Source organism: Zalophus californianus, chromosome 12 (genome assembly GCF_009762305.2).
Source record: "Zalophus californianus isolate mZalCal1 chromosome 12, mZalCal1.pri.v2, whole genome shotgun sequence".
In the NCBI taxonomy this organism is placed as follows: Eukaryota; Metazoa; Chordata; class Mammalia; order Carnivora; family Otariidae; genus Zalophus; species Zalophus californianus.
In genome coordinates, this window is record NC_045606.1 from 33,741,871 (window position 1) to 33,756,166 (window position 14,296).

At 37.8% G+C, this 14,296-nt stretch overlaps 1 protein-coding gene across 5 annotated transcripts in view; it reads left to right on the top strand.

The window, feature by feature from the left end:
- The window catches only part of CDK14 (cyclin dependent kinase 14), a 547,481-nt gene that overhangs the window by 139,867 nt on the left and 393,318 nt on the right, over positions 1-14,296 (top strand). For all 5 annotated transcript variants that reach the window (XR_003516423.2, XM_027573639.2, XM_027573640.2 and 2 more), the window contains one exon: positions 4,624-4,718. Coding sequence is in view for 4 of the 5 variants with exons in the window: in XM_027573639.2 (XP_027429440.1) it covers positions 4,624-4,718 (95 nt within the window). In the remaining variant the exon portion in view is untranslated. The remainder of the gene's footprint in view (positions 1-4,623; positions 4,719-14,296) is intronic.

The following is a 14,296-nucleotide window of genomic DNA, read 5'->3' on the forward strand; positions in this document are numbered from 1 at the left end:
AGCATCAAATGTGGCAAAATATTAGTTTCCTGCTATCACAATATTAATAGGGTGTATATGAACCATGGTAGTTAGTACATCCAAATCCATTTAATTAGATAGAGTACTTTGTGCCATTAGCATCTTCTTTTACTTGATTTTTCTTGTGAATAAATAGGGTTTTTTTTTAAGCATATTCTCCTTGTTTTTCTGATTTCTTCAATTCTGTTTCTTCAAGTAGTACATTTAGTGTGGTCTGTATCTTAAAACAGTTACATCAACTCTGATATATAAGGCAGTTGATAAAGAGTGAAATATTTTAGAAAATTATTTGTGCCTTTACAGGAGGAGAAAATATTGGCTTCCTCTTCTCCTGCCAGTTTTGTGTGACTGTGTCTTATACTTGCTATAAATACGCATTAGCAGTTTATCTCCTAATATGAGTAAAGGGGTAATTTTCTGCTGCTGCTTTTTTTCTTGAACATAGATTAGATTTATTCTTAAAGGAGCACAAAAGCAAACACAGACTTCTCATTCTAATTTTAAATAATTTAGAGTGGAACTGTGAACACAATATTTTCCCCATTGAAGATCATTTTATACTGAAGTTTAATATAGGTTTTAAAATTTCTATTTAAAACTTGGGCTCAGGAGGGTGATGGTAAAGTGTGACATTCACAAGCTGTTTCCCAGGGATGAAAAATGCATGAGAACATAACCCACACAGGACTAGCCAGGCGATTTTGAATGTAATTTTCCATTAAGTTTTACTTGATTCAACTCAACACATGGTTTGTACCTTACAAGTTTCTTGAAGAAAAGAATACGTGGTCCATTGTTTTTATTAATCCCTTCTTAGTATGTCTAATTCATATTACTTTCGACCTTTCTTCTTTTCTAGTATGTGCATATGTATTTATATTTTCTTGTTATGTATTGATTTGGCTGTATCCCCTGGGTCTTAAAATGTCATGTCCTCAATGCCACATATTTATTTATGAATTTTCAATTTTGATTTTCTTTCTCACACGGCTAAACTATTTAAGGTTTCCTTTTGTTCTTAATTGCTAATTTTATTGCATTATGTTCAGAAAAAGTAACTTAAGGTATTTCTGCAGTTTTAAATATTGAAAGTGGTCTTTTTTTGGGAATGTTAAATGTGGGCTTGAAAAGAATATATATTAACATGTGTATTAGATTAAAATGGTAATTCTCATATTCAAGTTCATAAATCCCTTACTTCTTCCTTGTCTGCTTGCTTTTTTGATGTCTGAGTGATGGATGTTTGTTGCCCATTATCACCGTGAATTTGACAATTTCTAATTTTATTGCTACCAGCAGTTCCATACATTTCAAAGCTATGTTAATTGACTCATACTAGTTCATGATTATTAAATTTCTTTGTGGATATTAATGTTCATTTTTATGGGGTATACTAATTTAATCTATTTGTTGTTTTATGAATTCTATCTTGTTTGCCATCAATATTGCGATAACGCATTATTTTGTAAAATTCCTTTTTTTTGCTGTATTTTCCCTTTACTCCTTTATTTTCAGATTTACTCGTTTTAATTTTGTCTCTTAGGAATAGGATATTGCTAGACTTTCTTTGTTTTTTTTCAATCTGAGAAGTTTCTCTTGATAAAGGAAGTTTGTTCATTTATTTTTATTACAGTCAATACGATTGATATGTTTTACACGATTGATATGTTTAAACTTAAGTTCATATTTTATGAACTTTTACTTGACGTGTTTTCTTCTTGAGCACCCCCCCTCCTCTGACCTTTCACTTTTTATTTTCATCCCTCTCCTCATTACATTGTGTTCTTCTATTCTTTTCTCTCTAATTTGTTTGGGATTTGTGTATCCAGTTCATATTATTTTGTGATGACCTTTGAAGAGTTAAGAAACATACTAAAACATATGCGTTTGGAGTTGCTCAGTTTCTGCGGTCTGCCCTGATCAATTGAAGAAATCTCAGCCTGCCGTTGCTTCTTTTTTCCTAGTGTTCCTTGCCTTTCTGTGCTTTTCCCATCACTCCAAGTATGTCTTATATCAAGATAATACAGAATTCTATATCTAGATTTTTTTTCTGTAGGTGGCAACATTACATCTTTTCCATCCTACTGACAGGACTATTTGGGGTATAGTATTAGTGATTCAGAATCATTTTCTCTATTTATTTTGAAAATGTTGCTTAATTGTCTTTTTGCAGTCACTGTTGTCTATGAGGATATTATGCTGATTGGATATTTTTTCTATTTAGGTGCAACCTCTCCCTAAAGTTTTCTAGGGGAATTCTGTTCAAACATTGAGCTTATTACTTTTCATATGTGTCCATTCTTTTATTCACTGCCCATTGAATATTTTATTTCATTGATTAAATATTTAATCTCTAAATCTCTAATTGTTTCTTCTTGAAGGTTGTAGTATCTTCTGAAATCTCTCTGAACATCCTGGTTATTTTTATTCAGAGTTATTCTTGGCAATGTCAACTCTCCTACCAGCGTTTTTGTTTATCTGCCCATTAAATATTATGCCTTTTTTCCCAGTTATTGATTTTCCTGAAATGATTTGTGATTTTTGATTATATACGCATTTTTGAATTTGAGAATTGCTGTCAGCTTATTCAGTTTTCTGTAAATCATCTGTAGTGATCTTACGAGAGAGCCAAGGATTACAGCTTGGGCATGGGGTGGGGGGAGGGGGATTGTCATCCTTTTTCTAGGCCGTGGCTGGTTCTGTCCTTGCTCTGCCCCTCTTGCCCGAATACCCACAAGTCTCAGCTGTCTCCTCTGTGCAGATGTACCTGCAGTTTGCTTGGGAGGACACCCTGTGCTCAGCTGTGTTGATTAGTTTCACATTTTCCTGGAGGCTCCTGCTTCTTTTCTTTGTAATGGTCTTCTTCTCCAGGTTGGGGCTTTAGGTTGCCCCAGTCTTTTCTCTGAAGTTTTGATTCTGATTACTGTCTGTCTTTCAGAATTTCTCAAAATTTCTGATTAAATATTGGCACTCTTTCTTGTTTCCCATTCCTGTTTCTGATTTATTATTTTTGAAAAATATCTTCTCAGTCACTGTGTGGCATTTTGGGTGGGAAGGAGGTAAGAAGCATGTGTTCAACTTGCCACACAGGATCTTTATAAATGGTGGGAGTCAGATCCATTGCCAGCATGTTATGTTTTCCATAAGTGGTATAAGAGCACATTCTCAAGGATAGTGTTCTATAAACTTTCTGCAAGAAGATCTTTTCCTGAGCTTCTGAAATTCATTAATTATGCAGTAACACAATCACCAGTAACTTTTTATCAATTATTTATGTATTTATAACTGAGATTGGTTAATTCCATTAAGATGCTTTTAATTCCTCATATAATTATCATTTTCTGATATGCTTTGATAGTACCCTTTTATAGTGACATTAAAATAACAGGTAACTTGGCGGTGCCTGGGTGGCTCAGATGGTTAAGCGTCTGCCTTCGGCTCAGGTCATGATCCCGGGGTCCTGGGATTGAGCCCCACATCGGGTTCCTCACTCAGCGACGAGCCTGCTTCTCCTTCTCCCTCTGCCTCTCTCCCTGCTCATGCTTTCTCTCTCTCTCTGTATCTCTGTGTCTCAAATGAATAAAATAAAAAAAAATAATAATAGGTAACTTGCCCCATGGAGGATAGCACTCCCCATGTCTTGCCTGGTGAAAGTTGAGGCGGGAGCTGGGGACAGCAGGAGTGAGATTACTCACTTTCAGCACTTTTATCATCTTGATGGGATGTACCATGTCTTTAGGAAGAGTTATTTTGCTGCAGCTAAACTTAAGGGTCAGTTTATAATACATAAGACAGTTCCTTTTGTGTTAATGAGTAATATCTGAGTGATACATCTTTGATTATTTGTTTGCATTATTGCTAAGAGGTATTGGAGGAGTACCTTTATCCGGCTGAATATTATACAGTCATGATTTACAACAGGGGTCAGAGGGTAAATATTTTCAGTTTTGTTTATATCACCTCTGCTGCGGGTATAGCTCTGTTGTAGCTTTCAAGTCATAGACAGGATGGCAATGAACATGCATGACTGTTCCCTGATAAACTTTGTGGACACTAAAATTTGATTTTCATATATAATCTTATTGTGCTATTAAATTTTATTCTTCTTTTGACCACCCACCCCATTAAAAAAAAAAAAAGTAGAAACTTTTCTAAGTTTGTGGGATGAACAGGTGTTAGTTTGGACTAGCCAGCCCCTAATTTAGAAGGTTATATAATAACATGGAAAACATTCATAATATGTTGAGTGGGGGGAAAAAAGCAGGTTAAAATCAGTATGTTTAGTGTAATCCCATTTATGTAGAAAAGCAGTCATCAGTATGTAGATAACACTGGAAGAAGAGATACCAAAATATTAATGGTGGTTCTTTCTTGGTAGACAGATTATGGGTAAGTTTAAACTTTCTACACTGTGTTTATTTGCATTTTCTGAGTTTTGTATCCTCAATAGTTATTATGTTGTTTTTTAGAATAAATATTCTTATATCAGAAAAAAGGTATTTAACAAAAGTGACAGAATTTATATATTTTTAGCAAAATTGGCCTATTCATTGTAATTAGTTTGATACAATCTGTTTTGTTTACCCTCTGCTCCATTTTTAGCCGACAAGTCCTAAATTTGGAAAAGCTGACTCATACGAAAAATTGGAAAAACTAGGGGAAGGATCTTATGCTACAGTATACAAAGGGAAAAGCAAGTAAGTTCATTCGGTTTTTAATATTTCGCATTTAAAATGTACCTGCTCTCTTAATACTGATTATTAACAATTAATAATATTAATTTATTTAAATAATTCTCCTTTAATATATAGTAGATTTTCCCTCTCAGTTTTTGTTGTTGTTGTTTTAAGAAGTGTGAAAGTCAGCAGAATTGGTTTTCCCTGCTAGCAGACAATTTTGCAGGCTTGTCCAATTTATCTTTTCTGTCCTACCCCTGCCCCCCACCCCCAACGTTGGGGCTGGAACCCTCAAATGAGAATTCGTTTCCAGGTGAATGATAGGATTAATTTCTTCGGGAGGTTTAGTGTTCGCTTAAGAATAAGAGTACTGATTTGACAAAGTCAAATATATTGGCCATTCCTGCATCTTTTTAAATTGAGCTTTTACTCCATCTGAAGAAACCACTAAATTAAAAAAAAAATGCAGAATTTTTCTTTTTTCCTGCCTGTGTACTTTGACACCATACTACATATAGTTTCACATGGAGAAGCAACCTTCCCTCCTGTTGTTATTCTCCACCCCCCGCATCCCCCTGCCCAGTGCTATCCTGGGGTCAGGCACAAGTTTGCGTTCTTGAAAAGCTTACCCCAGATGTTTCTGATAGGCCTCCTCCCTCTCTTATTGATTAAGAGTGCAGAGTTACTGTATTCAGTTGCATGCAGAAATGTAATGCTGTATCTCAAATAACTGTAGGAAATTTACCTTAATAACATTACCAAATAATGTTGAAAAATAATTTTCTGAACCATTCACTGTTTTTGTCTCTCTTTTAAGTCATTATGGAAGATAGGAAATTCTAACCTAACTAATTACATAAAAACATGTAGTGGAAAATTCTCTGAAGGAACTTTCTAAACCCGTAATTGGAAATTTTGGCCATTTAGGTAATCTTTGGCTTTTCTGGAATGTAGTTTTATACCTTTGCTTATGTTTTTAAAGAAGATGAAGAGATATTTCTGACAAAGGAAGATATGTGGGTAAGGATGCAGGAATAATATAAGTAACAAATAATAGTACTAATTTTGAGATTTTAAATATTTACCAAAAAAAATCTTTTAAAAAATTTGTATGAAAAAGGAACATGATGGGAATAAAAAAAACAAGTCAAATCTAGAGGGTTGTTTGTTAATGACTTATCTAGAGTGCCTGAGAGTTATAGAATATTGTTGAGCAATTTTTAATAGAGGTTGTGTGTGAAACTTTGTATTCTTTCCTAATAACTAAAATAGTTATTTCTCTAGTATATAAAAATTAATTGTACATTTAATGTTTATAACGTGGGGGTCACTACACTGCATTAAGCAATTGTTTTGCATAATGTATGGTATATCCATTGTCTCATCATTTCTCATGATGCCCTACAAAGATAGTTCCTATAATTACCACCTCCATTTGACTGGGAGTCCTGGTGCTTGGAGAGTTTTCACCACTTGTCCAAGTCCACACAGCTGGTTAGTGGCAAAGCTTGTTTTGGGGTCATGTCTCTGGTTTGCAGCCATTCTTTTCCTAACCATTATACGATACTTCTTGCACAGTATAAGGCCTTCCTTGGAAAGCCTTGGTCCTTGTTGAATATTCCAGATGGTTCTCACATATGCTCTGGCTTGTTGTAATCATGAATCAAACAGAAGCAAACATATTATTTCATTATAAGGAAACACACCAGTTACTTTGAAGTGCCTTCCCAAAAAAGATGGGCTCAGCTGATTTCCAAATGTAAGTTAATAACTCTATTAAATGTTTAACTTTGTGATTTGTGTCACAATCTTGGAGATAGTTGAAAAATCCTCCATTTATTATGCTCGAATAAAAAGAAAGGCTGCCTTTTAAGTGTCTGCAATCTTTGAGAAGGGCGGTTCCGGACAGTTAATACTCTTCACTCCAGCAGGCCTAAATGTATCTTGTCAGCATTTCTCAAGCAGTTTCAAGCCTGCTGGTCACATGTAGCATTTAATTTCCTCCAGCTGGAGATGAAAGCCATTGACCACTCACCTGCTTTAAGAGAGGACAGGTTGCCTGTGCTTGCTTGCTTTAGGGTGGCAAGGTCAGGCCAGAGCACAACAGTTTACATGCCATCTAGCAAGGTTTGAGAGCTGAGTTTGTTTGATGTGTCCCCTGAAGTGCTGTAATTTGAATAGCCAGCGAAATGTTGTGCCCCTCATCCTAGGACTCCTCACCACTCTCCCATACATGTCAGCATCCCTGCCTCCCATCTTTAAACATTATCTTTAGCATCTTCTTCTCCAAGAGCAGCTCTCATTATATTGTGGTAAAGTTGCCTGGTATTTGTGGAGATCTCACTAATTTCTAGTTTGTGAGCATTTTACAAATACACCTTGAATCACATGGGTCAAGTTGGGATTTTGCCACGAACCTCACTGTATTAGTTTGCTGGGGCTGCCAAAACCAAGTACCACAGACTGGGTGGCTTAACAACAGAAATTTATCTTCTCGCAGTTCTGGAAGCTGGAAGTCTAAGAAGGTGTTGACAGAGTTGGGTCCTTCTGACGGTTGGTTCTGTAGGGGAGAGAATCTGTTCCCTGCTTCTCTCCTAGCCTCTGTGGTGAGCTGGCAATCTTCGGCACTTCTGGCCTCTACACACGGCACTTCAGTCTCCGCCTTCCTATTCACATGGTGTTCTCCCTGTGTGTGTCTGTATCCAAATGTCCCCTTTTCAGAAGGACACAAGTCATATTGGACCAGGGCCCACCTGCATGACTTCATTTTAATGCATTTACCTCTGTTAAAGGCCCTATTTCCAAAGAACCTATGTCATATTCTGAGGTATTAGAGATGGAACTTCAGTATATCTTTCTTTGAGGATATAATTTAATCCATAACATGTACACATTTCAAACCTCAGTAATTTGGCACTGCATTCATGGCAGTGTTCTTCTTTTACTATTTATGGTATATCTTGAGTCATCTTTTATTTCATGGTTCTTTAAATAATACAGGCAAAGGGGAGCCCCCTCCCCCACCCACAAAATGTCTGTGTACTTGTTGATTTCGGTGTAGCTGCTGGTAGCTGTAGTATAGAAACTCTTGAAGGAATAGAGAGGCTTTTTATTACCTTGAATTCTCTTGAGTTTCTTACTCTACATAGAGTGGGAAGAAGTTGGCTGAGATTTCTGTACTGCGTAGCCCCCTTGGTAAAGAGTTTGGTTCTAGGGGCGCCTGGGTGGCTCAGGTCATGGTCCCGGGGTCCTGGAATTGAGCCCGGGCTTCAAGCTCCATGCTTAGCAGGGAGTCTGCTTCTCCTTCTCCCTCTGCTGCTCACCCCCCCCACCCCCGCCCCCGTTTGTGCTCTTTCTCTCTCTCTCAAATAAATAAATAAAATCTTAAAAAGAAGACATTTAAAAGGACAAAAAAAATGTAAAATACTTGAATGAGCTTGTATTAGTCTTTTGTAATTTGGGGTAATTATGCTTTTCTTTTTAATACAAAAAAACTTTGAAAAGGCAAAAATAAATAATAAAAAAAGAGGAGCATGGTTTTAAAGAATATGGCTGGTACTGCAACCATGTCAACACAAAAAACTCACAAACAAGCTCTTCAATTTTTTTAATAAAAGCTTTGGATTTCCCACATTTTCATATTTGAGTAGAAATATATTTTTTTTAAATCAGTGTTCTTCAGCTTACTTTGTGTGTGTGTTTATGTTTGGGGAAGGGAGGCAGTTTATCATCACTCGGACTACGAATCTCTATCCTGGCTTGGTTTCCTGATTATGTTCTCTCTTTTAAATCCCTGTAGCATTTAATATAAGATTTAGAAAAATTATGGATTGTATAATATTTCGCATTTAAAAAATATAACATTTAAAATGTTTTTAATTTAGTACCTCAAAATCATTTTTACCTTTCAGGAATTGTCCCAGGGACTTTTGTACATTAAGAGACTTGTTAACATTTTTTTTTTTTTTTAGCTTACTCAACTACTGATGAGTGTTTGTTATGTTGTTTTTATGCCCTTTTTATACTGTAGGTGAAGAAGAGGTGAATCACATGCAGATTCTGACCTCAGGTGCCTTCACAGTTTTGAAGGGAGGTGGTCCATATACCTAAATAACTCAACATAAGTTAGAATGTAGTGTATTCGATATGAGCTAGAATGCAGTAAAAAAGGCCCATGTAAAATGGTGTGGGGTTTTCAAAAGGAAGGAAGAGAGGATGATGTTGACTAAAGTATTTTAGATGCGTTCTCTCCAGGCGTGACTGATCAAATTCACAGCCTCATGTGCTTTTATTTTTTCAATTTTTAAAAAAGTTTTTATTTTAATTCCAATTAGTTAACATACAGTGTTATATTCATTTCAGGTGTACAGTGTTGTACAGATTGAGCACTTCCGTACATCACACAGAGCTCATCATGACAAATGCCCTCCTATGTCCCCGTCACCTATTTCACCAGTCCACCCCCCCCACATCCCCTCTGGTAACTATTAGTTTGTTCTCTATAATTAAGCGTCTGTTTCTTGATTCTCTCTCTCTCTCTCACTTTTTTCCCTTTGCTTATTTGTTTTGTAAATTCCACATGTGAGTGAAATCATTTGGTATTTGTCTTTCCCGGACTGGCTTCTTTTGCATCAATAGAATGAAATCTTGCCATTTACAAGGACCTGGAGCTAGAGAATATAATGCTAAGCCTCAGTGCTTTTAAATCAAGCCTCCCTCATCACTGTGTGTATTCATAGGAATCCTTGGGACAGTTGTCTTTTGGGCTCTGGCCCCCAAACAATTATATTTTCACCCTTTGTTATCAGACTCTCCACTAAACTTGTTAAAGACCGGAGCCTTAACGGAAAAGCAAACTGATTCATTTTGATTATTGTGCAAATTTTGATTAAGCAAAAGTGTACTGTTTAAGTGTTAAAGTGGAATTGCTTAAAGCAATGTAATTTGGCAGGGTCAGTGCGTTATTTATGTGTGAGCACCCATTAAGGCCTGGCTATTGCAGATAAGGGCTGGGACCACAGACAGCCACCTCAGACTTGAGATGTGGTAGGACCACGTGCTTCTCAGTGTCCTGGATCTGCACCCCGTCATGAGTACTGAGAAGTTATGAACCTTTCCTCTTGCCTGGAACAGAGTTCTCTCCTTTCCTTCCTACTTACCTAGGGGGTATGTGAGGCTACAGATGCTTGCTTTTGATTTTCTCATACTTTGTGTCATTTAGCGAAGGAAAAACCTGCTCTTTGTTCCATCTCTGGAATTAGAGTATTCGACTTATTTAGACTAAGTCATCCCACAGATGGTTCTGATTTTTGGTCCTTTTTTTTGCTTATCTTGCATTTCTTTTGAGGTGATGGTGCCAAAGCGTTGCTCCTGTGGGAGCCTGCTGAACAGAGAAGCCTGCCGCATGGGTTTGTGCCAGCCGTAAATTGTTATCTCAGAGGTCAATAAGAACAATGGACGAATTTGCTCATTTTATGTAACATGAGATTTATGGGATTGAAAGTGCCAATCTTCTTTTAGCATTTCATTCTGCCAATTTGTGCTGAATAATTGAACTTGAATTAAACGACCTCATAAATTGAGAGACTATGCCAAACCAAGACTGAACTCTACTAAACACATTTCAAAGAGCTCTTCAAAGCCCCAGGAGGAATAGGGGGAGAAATGCTGTTAATTAAAACAAGCAGCAGCAAGAAGAAAGGCTGTGGCAGTTAACCACCTTTTCAGAATATGTGAGATTAAAGAGGTGCCTCTCACTGCTTGCCCTGAAGGTCAACTCCATTGAAACACTATCAGGGGCAGTTTGAAGAATTCTAAAAATCAGAAATCCCCAGATGGAAAACACTGGACTCCTGGTTCACTGAAGTTTCAATCTTCAGTGTTGACAACTGGACTGTCGTGCCAATCTCCAGCATCCGGAGAGGTTGCCTCCCACAAAAGAGGCAAATCTGATTACATTTTATGAGCTCTGCTGCAGGAGGCTCCTGAGGCCCAATCTCTGTTTCTCATTAGGTCTGCTCTGATTTTCTTTTAGACTTTGGGTCCACAGGCCAAAGCTTATTATCACCACTCACATTAAAGATCAAGCCTGTATCCACGCTATTAATCACAGGGTCTGAAAATGGCATCATAGTATGATAATGCTATCAGTGTGAGCTTTGTAATTTAAATTGTACAAAATGCAGCATTACAATGTACAACAAGAGAAATTGGATTAGAAAGAAAAAAGCCAATGGAGTAAATGAGTTTACACCTTGTAATTTTCAGATCCGGTGCTCCTTCTGTCTAGGTGAAAGTTGAAAAAGCAGAATTCTTACCCTTATGTAGGCCAAGGAGGATAATGGCCCACCCACCAAATCTGCTAATTAAAAAAACCCTAAAGTCTATTCAGATTGCAGATTGAGCCCTGACTTCCTTTAGAGGAAGAATGCAAGGCATTGGAGTCTGGTTCATGGGTACAGCTGGTTTCATTTAGCTTGCAGCAGATAAACAAACAATGCCTAATTTTTTTGACAAAAGCGACAATGAGGATATTGTTTAGGCAAGAATCATGATTTCAATTATTAGACTAAACTATGCAGGAATAACTTTCCTATTAGACAATGTCTAAATGTATTGGCCTCTGTTAGCCATTTTTATTACCAGAGTCCTTTGATCATTTGATTAGGAGACCCTCAAAAGAATCCGTGATATTTGCTGTCTTCAGAATTGTGGTCATATATCAGATATGCCCAGCTGGTGAAAATGGAGGCATTTTTTTGGTTAGGGGAGGAATTTCTTGAAAAAGTTGGGGTAGAATTTCCAATTATCCTAATGTCAGGGCTTCTTGAATCTTTCTCCCATAGTTCAATCTAAGTGGTTTTTGAGGAGGACAAGGGGAAGGATATTATGATAAGATCGGTTTCAGTTTAAAGCATACCCACATTCCTGCGTTGTTTCATTATTATTGTGATTCTTTTAGTTTCAACCAGGATGCTGGGGAAGTAGCATCTTTCCATTCTAAATCCGTGGTTCTCAACTGGTTCTAGATGTTGCTCCTCAGGAGACATTTGATGATATCTGGAAATATTTTTGGTTTTCACAACTTAGGGGATGGTGGTGGTTACTGGCATCTAGAAGTCAGGGATACTGTGAAATGTTCTACAAATGAATAGGACAGTCTCTCACAACAACGAATTATTTGCTCATTTGCCTCAAACTGTCAGTAGTGCCAAGGTCGGGAAGCCCTGTTTAAACAAGGAATGCATGGAGGCAGTTCACATTTTCTTTCTTTCTTTGTTGTTGTTGTTTTTTCTGTTTTTGTTCTTTTGTTATGTTTTTTGTCACGTCTCCTTAAAAGAGCTCCTTCCTTTAGAGATATTTACCAAGACCCTAGTATGTTCTGTGTACTGGGCCAGGCGATGGATATGTAATGGTGAGCAAAACTAGGTTCTTCTTTTCATGGAGCCTATCATCTAGTGGGGGAGAGAAAAACAAATCAAGCCAGCAGACACATCTGTAATTTAAGTTGCATAAAAGAAAAGAGAGCTGTGAGAAGGAAGATAGAGAGTGGTAGGTTATATATATTTGCGTGAGAGAGAGGGGTGAGCAATAAGCATGCTTTAGATGAATGGACAGTGGCAGTCTTGCTGAGGAGGGGACACTTACTCTTAGATCCAAAAGAGATGTGACCAGCCAGGGAATGTTCAGGGACAAAAGTGCTTCAGGCCAGACCCCCAGGTGGGGTTGGTGTGTTCTACAAACTCAGAGAGCCCCATGTGACATGGGGTATGTTCAGGGGAGAATGGTATGAATCGAATTTTGAGAAATCTCCAAGGCCTTGAGGATCATGTTAGGAATGTTCTGCTTACATATTACTGCAAAAATGAACCACTTTGAAACATAGAGACTTAAAACAATAGCTATCGTTTTTTTGCTCATGAATCTGCAATTGGAGAAGGGTGGGAAAAGTTTGTTTCTTCTCCCTGAGGTATCATTTTGTGCAGCTTGACTGAAATATGAGGGACCCATTGCCAACATAGCTTACATGGCTGGCAAGTTGGTGCTGGCTCTTCCCAGGGCTTGGGCTTTCTTATAGCATGGTGACTGGGTTCTCTGAGTGAGCATCCCGAAACATAGGAAGTGAGACTTCTGGCTTCAGCTCCAACATGTAAAGAACTTGGAAGCTGATGCTCCCATCCTTTCAAAGAGGAAAGGCTAGGCAAACAGAACATGCGAAACTTTGGTTCAATTCATCAAAGAGTGGAGGCCACAGGGCAAACCACTGTACTAAATTCTGGAGAGGCTGACATATTCAGATAGAAATAGCCCAAATCTCCTCACCAGGAGCACAGGCTGCTGGAGCCATAAACTGGGAAGAATACTTAAATGGTAATTTTTATGAGTTGCTGGAGATGGGCTGTGGTCTAGCATGAGAGTGAGAACTCTTGGGGACCACAGTCTTAGGGAGACCCCCACACTTTCTTTTGTTTTGCCTCCGGGAACCCTACCGGGTTCCCACAGTGAAGATCATGGAAAGATCCCCCTTGGGGCTCTGGCAGGGGAAGAGGAAAAATAATCATAAAATACACCCAGAGTGTTCTCCATCACAGAAGCCTGCTCTGTAGGCAAAGGTCTTTGCTAGAGCCTTATTCCAGCTGATGGAAGGGAATTTCTCCCACTCACACTCTCTCCAGCCTTTCTGTCTCACTTAAGTGGGAGAAACCATACTCAATAATGGTTAGGGACTCACTGCAGTCAGGGAAGGAAATAGGGGGTTGAAAGGGGGAAAAAAAACCAATTATACCACTGGAGAAACACTTGTGAAGGTCACATCCCATGATGCAAGCTCACTAAATGAATTCAGATTCACTCAGAAGCTTTTGAGAATGTTCACACTCCCTCATACCTTACCATCGCTCCAGTGTAATAACAGTAGATTATGCCTGAGAGAGTTGCAAGACAGACTCTCTGTGAGGAGGAGTACTAATGTAAGCCTCAAGTCAGGAGGAGACAAAAACAGGGACACTAGAATCATTTGAAGCAGTTACAACAAACAGTAAACACAGCCAGATTAACATAAATCTTTAGGTTTGGCTTTCAACAAAAAATTACAAGGCATTCCAAAAGATTGGAAAAAATACAGCCCCAAAAGACAGAGCAGTCGTCACAACCAGACTCGGATGTAGCACAGATGTTGGAATTGTCAGAGAGGGAATTTAAAATAAATGGGATTAATATATTCAGGGTAAATGGATAAGGGAAACAAAAAGCAAGAGAAGTGGGTAATGTAAACAGAGAAATGAGAAAAGAATCTAAGAAAGAATCAAAAGAAAAGAGAATTTAAAAAAAAACCACTATAAAAGAAATGAAAGATGCTTTTGATGTGTTCAGTAGACTTCAACACAGCTGAAGAAAGGGTCAGAGAACTGAATATAGGTCAGTAAAAAAAACCTTCCAAACTCAAATGCAAAGAAGAATAAAAATAAAAATGTCTGAGAACTATGGGATAATATCAAAAAATGTAACATATGCATAATTGGAATACCAGCAGAAGGAAGAATCAAGCAGAAGTATTTGAAGTAAAAATGGCAGAAAACTTTCCACAATTTATGACAGAT